Genomic DNA, 8,964 nt, shown 5'->3' with positions numbered 1-8,964 from the left:
GTGAGAAAATTCTAATCATGAGGAACTTTGAGAGAGGCCTTGATGACACCCATATGACTGAAGCGTTAAGGTCTTTTCACTGCTCCCCACTCTAATCCAGACATTCAAATGGGTAATGTATCAGGTCCAAAGAAAGTAACTGCATCTCTATTTTCTCATAATTATTTTAGATTACTCACAGAAGCTAAAACAAATTTGTGTTCTCCTCTCTGTGTGAAAGTTTTAGGGTAAATATCATAATTTGAGTCATTCAAAAAAATTAACATTTTAAAATGCCCACAATTTGAAGTTAAATGCATGAACTAAATTAAAAGAAAATTTTGGCATTTCACCAGATCGGCAAATAGTGTTAGCGGCTAAGCAAATCCATGAGTATTATTTGTTACCTAGTTGTTTTCTAAATATAATCACCTAAATTCTCCTAGCGCAAGGACTGCAGACTGAAAAGCTGTGTAAAATGTTATTTATAATAAGCCTGTAGCAGACTAGATTAATTCACATACTAGCTGTTAAAAAACTGATCATTTGGTTATGACGTTTTAGAAAATGCCCTGTTTGAAAGCTTTCATGCTCATGAAAAATACTGTGCTGAGTACACTTTAATTAGTCAAGCTTGATGTTTGAAGTACTTCGTAATTCAGACGTACTATGCATATTTCATTACTGTAATGCAGAGCTGATAAAATAGAGTGCTTCTTCTCTTGGTTTTCTGTATAGTAATAATCTATTTATATGATTATTCTATGTGACCATTTATTTTAAACTGAATTATGTTTGCCAATGTGGACCTATGGCGCAATAGTGTTTTGCATTGAAGGAGAGAGAGCCGCGTTGTGGGATGGAATTTAGTTTGAGTATTAAACTGCTACTGTACGCCTGATTGGATTGGCGTAGTGCTTGGGTAGGTGCGGGTGTTATGCTTTGTGAATGAGACGTCCTCTAAGATGACACACACTTTAGTAGGCATATCTTTTACCTGCCTATGTCGATTTATGAGGTATAACTCATTTTAGGTTGCAACCCCTTGGAAACTTCCATATCTGCACATTGACAGTAATTTTTTTACACCAGCATATTATGGTGAACAATGGCTGTTCCTTTTGTTGGGCAGAGGAGTGTCGCACCGCCTGCTGTGATCGCAGCAGGTGAACACAGATAAATTATTACCATTTTATTAATCTGCCTGTGTGCCGCGCGACTGTGATGGTGGGGGGGCACATTCCTGCGGATTGCAGGATACATCAATGGACTTTTTAAACAGAATCAATGGCCTTCCTTGGAAAAAAGATTACATTATGGCAACAGTAGATGTTGTATCAATGTACACATTTATGAAACATCAAGATGGTTTACAAGCAAGCAGGCATTATTTGAGATCGAGATCACTAAGCCAGATGGAACACTCGGAAAAGCTTTTAGAAATTATGGAATTCTGTTTTAAAAATGATATTTTTATATTTGTTGAAAATTTTACATCCAAAAACAAGGAACAGCTATGGGTACTTCGTTCGCCCCAAAGTATGCCAACTTAGTTATTGACTCGGGAAGCTGAGAAAGTTTGGACAGATAAAAATATGGAGACATTTTAAAAAGTGGTTTTATGGTTGTGGTTCATCTATGACCTGTTTTTAATCTGAGAGGGGAAACATGATGAATTTTTAGAATCATTGAACAACAACCCTGAAGATCTGAAGTTTACTTATGAGGCAAGCACCAACAGAATTAACTTTTTGGACATTGATTTATATATTGAAAATGACAAAATCTGCATGAAAGCTTTTAGAAAGCCCACAAGTGGAAATAGTATTCTTTTTTCAAATACAGTACTTTCGGATGCTTTCAAATTGAGTGTGGCTTATTGACAATTCTTAAGGGTGAGGAGAAATTGCTTAGAAGATACAGACTTTGAGGAACAAGTACAAGAGATGTCAGAAAGATTCAGGAGACATGGTTATCCCAGTGCAGTTTTAAAAGATGCATTGATAAGAACACAAAAAAAAGACAGACAAGATCTTCTAACACCCAAAAAAAGAGAAGCCTCAATTAAGAATTTGAGAACACTATATAATATGGATTTTAACACTTCAGATAAAGAAGTGAAATTATTATTTAAAGGAAACTGGAAGATTCGGGAAAAGGGCGAAGATCTTAAAACACACCTTCTGAACCATCCCAGTACAACATACAGAAAGAAGTCATCATTGGGAGACATTTTAGTACAAAGTTTTATGACCAATCCGAAAGGCTCGCAAACTGGTTACCCCCAAAAAATCAGGCTTTAATAAGTGAAAAAAGTGTATAGCTTGCAAATGGGGGGACAACAGAACTAGGTTTGCTCTCTTGGATGGACGAACAAAAAAGATAAAGGAAAACATACATTGTGAGAGCACACATGTGGTATATGCATTGGAATGTGTCTGTTGAAAAAAGTACATCAGTAGCACAATTAACAAATTGAAGCTTTGGATACTACAACATATACGAGCAATAATAAATAAAGATTTTGCATATGTGATTGCAAAGCATATCTGGGAGGAACACACAGCAAGGCCAGCAACCTGGGTTTCAATAGTATCCAACATATATCTTTAAATATGAGAAGAGGAAATCGAGGCATTCTCAAGAGGACACTCTTTTTGTTGGATTTAATTCGGCCCGTCTTGCCGAGAGAAAAGCCCTGTCGTGGTCAGCGAAGCCATGCCGGCATCAGGTGATGCCCTGCTGTGAAAGGGACCAGAGGTGTGCGGAGGAGTTCTACGGTATAGCGTGGGTTTCAGAGACTTTTCAATACCCACTTGGGATTTTATGTCGTAATAATTACGGCGCATCGCAGCTCACTGTAGTTTGGACTTTTAAAACACTACGGGGGCCAGCAGGCAGTGCGCTTGTTAATGCCCACAGAGGCGGGCCTCAGAAGATTACCAGGTGCTTTAATTAATGTGATGTGACTGCTATAGATGTTTTACGTCAATGATTAAGTGCGCAGTAGCATGAAACGCGTTGGGCTTTTGACACTGTTGGGAAGTGCTCTGGCTCCACTCAGCAGCTTTTGCAATAAAGCAACAAAACTTACCTCTGGTGTGTGGCAGTCTCAAGAGGACACTCTTTTTGTTATAAATATATATGGCCCGTGAACAAGGAGTGACTGAAACTCCGAAACGCGTAGGGACTTCCGTTGAATAAAGCACATCTTTATATAGAGGCCACGGCACCAGTGAGTTTTTCTTTGAAGAACAGAGCATTGGATTGTGTGTGATATATATATATATATATATATATATGTATATATATCAACCACACAGTCTCCTCCGTTAAATGCAGACAAGGGGACACAGCGGGGCTTTGTGAGACCGTTTAATGGAGATTATGGCATGATGTGTTTCGGCGAAGAAGCCTTTCTCAAATGCCTTGAATGCTCTAGGTCTCCATTGCCATATTCTTAAATGTGCTCCTCCCTTCTCATCTGCCGGAGCACACCTGCGTCAAACTTAATCGGGAAACAATCACATAGTTCTCTGTGGGAAACTGCAAGTCCCATCATGCAGTTCGTGTGTAGCATCTCCATCAGCCGATTTTCAAAAGTTACTCCAAGTAAGTTTAAGCTGTTTCTAATCGTAGTTTGGTGGAAACCATGGCAATAATCCTGACCAAGAAACAGTCTCAAGTCCCCTACTTCCAGTCACTTATTCCCGTTGGTCGCTTGCCTGGAGATAACAGCACAGTGTCCGCTTCTCTCCATTCAGTGATGAACTGTCCGAAAACAGCAGTATCCAGCTTCCTAGATATCATATATATATATATATATATATATATATATATATATATATATATATATAGCATATATGCGGAGTTAAAAGTAGTACAGCTATACTTCCTCTATATGCATTTACTTGGTTCTCCCACTATATTAGTGTATCATGATATTCCTAGCTTCAATATTCCGTGGTACACTCGGGAAATATCCCCTTAGCATGCACTCATTTTTTATAGACATAAAATACTTTTTATAAAGAGCATTATTGCCAGTGGTTTATTGAAGGACTGCAAGTCAGAGCAACTTGCTTATTTCCAAGCCAGATAAAGCAGTGCACATTCAACAGGAAGTCAGTCAGAAAAAGAACATTGCTTTGCGCTCCATAGACAAAAAAACTGCAGTCAATAGTTGAAGAATTATTTGAGCAGACATTAAAATAATGCATTGCATTTCTTATTAACTAAGATATTTGTGTTTATGTAACTAAACTATTTTCGCACACTCACACACACACATACACGTTGATTTGAAAGTGAAAATCCCTTAAAGTATTTATTACATTCCCATGAGGGAATGTGCATTTAAAGTTCAATAAGTGAAGCTATATGTGTGTGTGTGTGTGCATATGTATATACACACACACACACACAGTGATGTAAGATTGTTATAGGTTATGTATATTTTGGAGTTACCATAGTTTTGATAGCTATTCTTTTATGCCTATTTTATATCAATTAATGTTCATATGCCATTTCTTAAGTTTCTCAGTATCATTTCCAAATAACTATTCACTTTTGATAGATATTTATTACAGAACTGTATTCAACTGAAGTGTTTGAGTGTTTTAGTGATATTATTTGATATTTGTTCATGGGAAAGAACAGATACTTGGAAAGGACGCATAATTAATGCTTTCATAACATGAGAGGCCTGTGTTATTTTATGATCAACACAAACAAATAAATTAGGCCTAGTGTATTATTTACTTTTGCATATGATCACTAGAAGAAGCTTATTTTAGTGCATGGCACCACTTTGAAATGAAGGGAAAAGTTGCCTTGCTTTACTGTTGGGGGTTTTATGGTTTATATATTAAAATTCGAGAGTGATCCTATTTTTCAATATCTGTTTGATGGAGTTAATCCAAGAATCTTTGTTTTGTACTGATGCTACTGTCAGTGCTTAGTTTGTGGAAAAAAACATAAGTGCCAGGCACAAAGTTTTTTTCTGTTGAATGGCGGGATGGCACAATACTAGGGCTGCTTAGTTTTGATTGCACCTCATGCCTCTTTCTTCCACCACCTTACACTTTCTTTATCTCACTTTTGCAGTTTTATTTATCCCTGCTTTTTCCATTTGTCTCTGTTTTTCTATCTTACTTTCCTTACTTCCTTTTCCTTTTACTGCATTTCTCTCTTTTGTTTTGAGTAAAAACCTGCTCAAGAAAACATAAATATCCATGTCTAGATATGAGAGCACATAGTCTGCAACGACTGGTAGAAGTTAGGCAATATCTTTGACACATACATTTGTTGGCTGTAAACTTAGGATATGTCTTAGAGTATATAACAAGAATATGACAATAAAGCTAATAATTAAGACCTTACATCATTGAAGAAAGTAATTATTGACTCATTTATTAATTCATTTAATAACAAAAAATAATAAATTGCGCCAACCCAGTGCCCCAATAATATTCTCCTACAAATTTGTACATGACTGGAAACAATGGTGGAATGGTAACACGTCTTGCACACAGCATTTTAAGTTTTCCCAAAATTTTAAATAGGGGCACTGCATGGATTTAAACTGAACAATGTGGTTTGAAGGGTGATTAGAACATGAAATTTTTTCAGATGTACGAACATGCCAGAAGATTTGTAAAGTACCTTGCCATCTGTAGAGATGAAAGACATAGCTAGATTGACTCACTTCTATCCAATCAGCAAATCAAAGAATCTACATCTGAAAATATATATGACATAGTTTTGGCAGAATCAAACAACATAACAATACAATTAGATGTTTTAATATATAATTTATGTTTTTCGTACTACGAGACTTTGTCATTGATAGTTACTATATTACAACAACATGCCACAAACATGGCTGCCATTTTTCTTTAGGAACTTTAATCACAAAAAATGAAACGGGCAAAATAAAAGTCTAGTAACCTTAATTTTCTGCCAAAAAATAGCAGTTTTTGTCTTTATTCATGTCACATTAAAAAATAATTCATCAAGTTTCCCAGCAGATGTGCACGTGAGTTGTATTTTGCAAACAAAAGTAAAAACGCCAAAGAAACATACAGGTTTGAAATGCTAACAAAGTTACTTACAAACACCTATATTTATTTTTTCATAAATAGGCGCAACAGGCTCCATAAAAAAAGATTAAATACAGACACAGTATGTTGAAACAATAATACATATTCATATGTCAAGGTTATAATTTAGCCATAGCCAATCTGTTTTCCACATCCAATAAGATACCAGGTAAGCATTTGGCAGTTTTTATACAGAAGAGGACTTAAATGACGTTTACTAACCATTACACAAGAATTGATACAAAAAACAAATCGTATGCCATACAAAATAAATGTGTTTTTGCTTTGTTTCCCCCTTAATCCCACACTTTATTTCTTTGTTGACACACGCCAATTTTACATCATTTAATTCAAATATTTTTTCTCACCACCTTGTTTTCCCAAATACTTGAAAATATAGACCTATTAGTCCACTGCTTTTAAAAACAAAGTAAACATAACCTTGTTTGCCAATTTAACCGATTTTTGTGAAATCAATAAACTGGAATGATCCAGTTTAAAATTACAATTTAGCTACAAAAAACATTCACGTTTTATACTCTAGGAGAGTGGAACATAGATGCTATTTACAAACTTGCTATGAGTGCTACATCAAGCCATTAAAAAGTCTTTAGTAGTTTCATATAAACACCCATTATGAAAACCAATGGAAAATCCAGGAACTTTATCCAAGACATCTACAGTTGCTAAGGCAGTTTACTAGCGCAGCACTTCACAGCAAAAAAAAATCTGAATGGTCCAAGTTTCCTTCAGAGAGTAAGAAAAACATTGTCCTGCAGAGGATCTCTGAAAAAAAGAAAGAAGCAAGACTATTTTTTTCAGAGTGGGTGACCCACAAGCTCAAAATTGTCCTAAGTGCTTAGCAACTTGTATTTCTAATAAAATGCAGAAACTGCCATGACTGCTTGAAGCAGGCTGTGATGTGAAGACTTCCCTGCATCCCACGGTGGAAAGGAGAGGTTAGTTCTTCTTTAGCTTTTCAGGTGAGGTACAGTGCTTTGTCTCTCTGCATACTCCTGCATAAAAAGAAGCAAAACAGACAACACTAGATGTTATGAAAAAGATTATGACAATAGTTTTTAAGATCAAGCTCTAGACAATATTAGACATCAAATTCCAGCATGTACGTTTTGCTACTAAATGGACATCCGTGAGGCGACAAGCAGCTCTTATAGATCATTCGTGAAGGGGACGGACCCTTTCAAAACTGTGGGCCTGATTTAGATTTCGGCGGACAGGCTACTACGTCACAATGGTGGCGGATATCCCATCTGCCGCAATATAAATCTCTCAGGATACTATGGAATTAATATTTCGGAGGACAGGATATCCGTCACTGTTGTGACGGGGGTAACCCACCCATCAAAATCTAAATCGGGCCCACAGTTTTGTTTTGATGTGGTCTGGAATGCGCAACCCACAGTTTTAGATTCCCGATGCCACTTTGAAATGCAGCTTGTCACCTTCCCCCAAGCCCATTCTGAAAATGTTAGGACAGGTTTACCCCTCTGAGAGGGTAAATATTTTACCTACACAATATGGTACGGCCTTCCCATTTTTATGTTTGCAACTAGCGTAGGCTACGGACGCAATCTTGAAAGTGAATAAATTACTGCTAGGACTGTGGTCGATTTAATGTTTATTTGTTACCATTTATTCACATCAACTGAGCATTAGCAGTACAAATGTCACAAAAAGGCAAACTTCCCTTTGTGGAAGCAAATAAATAAGTGGGTTGGCTGGGCACAGGAACTCAGAAACGTATTCTTGTAATGGCCTATGAAGGATTTTAAGGAGCATTGATCCAAGTTTAACTTCAAAATCTTGGCCAGCTTTCAGGCCAATTTTAGTATAAAATAATTGATATGCTATGATTTAATATTTATCGTCTTTAGCATTAAACATATACTAGGAAAATGGAAAAGGTGTTATAAAATGCACTAAAACTAAGAGATTAACCCAAAACGATGGCTTATAGTGAGAGCCAACAACAGTGGTTAGAGCAATACTTGAAGAATCATATAAATGATAATAAGGAAAGATCAAATTTAATGGCCATCACTAATGATAACATCAATATATATAAATGATAGAAAGTTAACTACTATATGTCTGATCTCAATATGAGGACCGATATTTGTCATATATGTATTGACACGTTGTGACCTTTGCAGTCTTGAAATGCTTTGCGAGACCTAGAATTTGAAAGATGTAGTTGCATAGGCTTGAATTACGGGTTGATAATCGGTTTATAGGCGTATCATAACAAACAGACATAGGTGCCTTGGTTCTATGTGTAAGACAATATGGGCCTGGTTTCTAAAAGCATCTTTTCAGATACAGTACTAGTGCCTTCATGGGTATGCAGAAGCCAAGCACACTACCTTGCAATGTTGGAGACCTGTAGCTATTTAATTTTGCCAATTGCCATGAGATATGAAGTAATAATGCACAGCTCTACTCAATCTTCACATGAGAGAAAATGCACTTGTAGTCTTTACTACAAACAGGGCTCAGAAAGGCCCCAGGTTTCCAATGCACTACCATAGAAATCACTCCCTCTTTGGCTATCATGAGATACCATGGGAATTATTGGGAACCTGAATCCTGGGCCTCACACATCAGTACATTCACAGAAAATGTCCAGAAAAGGTTTGCATGACATAAAATGTACACAACCCATACCATAGTTCATATCCAACTAATATGTTTTACCACCAAAGGAGAAATCATATTGTATTATAGAACACTGCCAATAGCTACACACAAATGCCACATTTTAGTAAAGCAAATCAATAGAAATGGAAATTGCAACGATGCTTATGGCACATTTCGCACATGGGAAACTGGTTTAGGCAAGTAAGTAGTGCTAATATGAATGGGA

The 8,964-nt window shown here is 36.5% G+C and overlaps 1 protein-coding gene across 2 annotated transcripts in view; it reads right to left on the bottom strand.

Moving 5' to 3' along the window:
• Positions 1 to 5,365: 5,365 nt before the first annotated feature.
• TOX (thymocyte selection associated high mobility group box) overlaps positions 5,366 to 8,964 on the bottom strand; it is a 357,067-nt gene continuing 353,468 nt past the window's right edge. For both annotated transcript variants that reach the window (XM_085605562.1, XM_085605563.1), the window contains one exon: positions 5,366 to 7,096. In XM_085605562.1, the coding sequence (XP_085461688.1) occupies positions 7,060 to 7,096 (37 nt within the window). In that variant the 3' untranslated portion in view covers positions 5,366 to 7,059. The remainder of the gene's footprint in view (positions 7,097 to 8,964) is intronic.

This window comes from Triturus cristatus, chromosome 5_1, assembly GCF_964204655.1.
Source record: "Triturus cristatus chromosome 5_1, aTriCri1.1, whole genome shotgun sequence".
Classification (NCBI taxonomy): domain Eukaryota; kingdom Metazoa; phylum Chordata; class Amphibia; order Caudata; family Salamandridae; genus Triturus; species Triturus cristatus.
The sequence above is the reverse complement of the archived record's forward strand: the minus strand, read 5'-3'. Positions and strand labels throughout refer to the sequence as shown.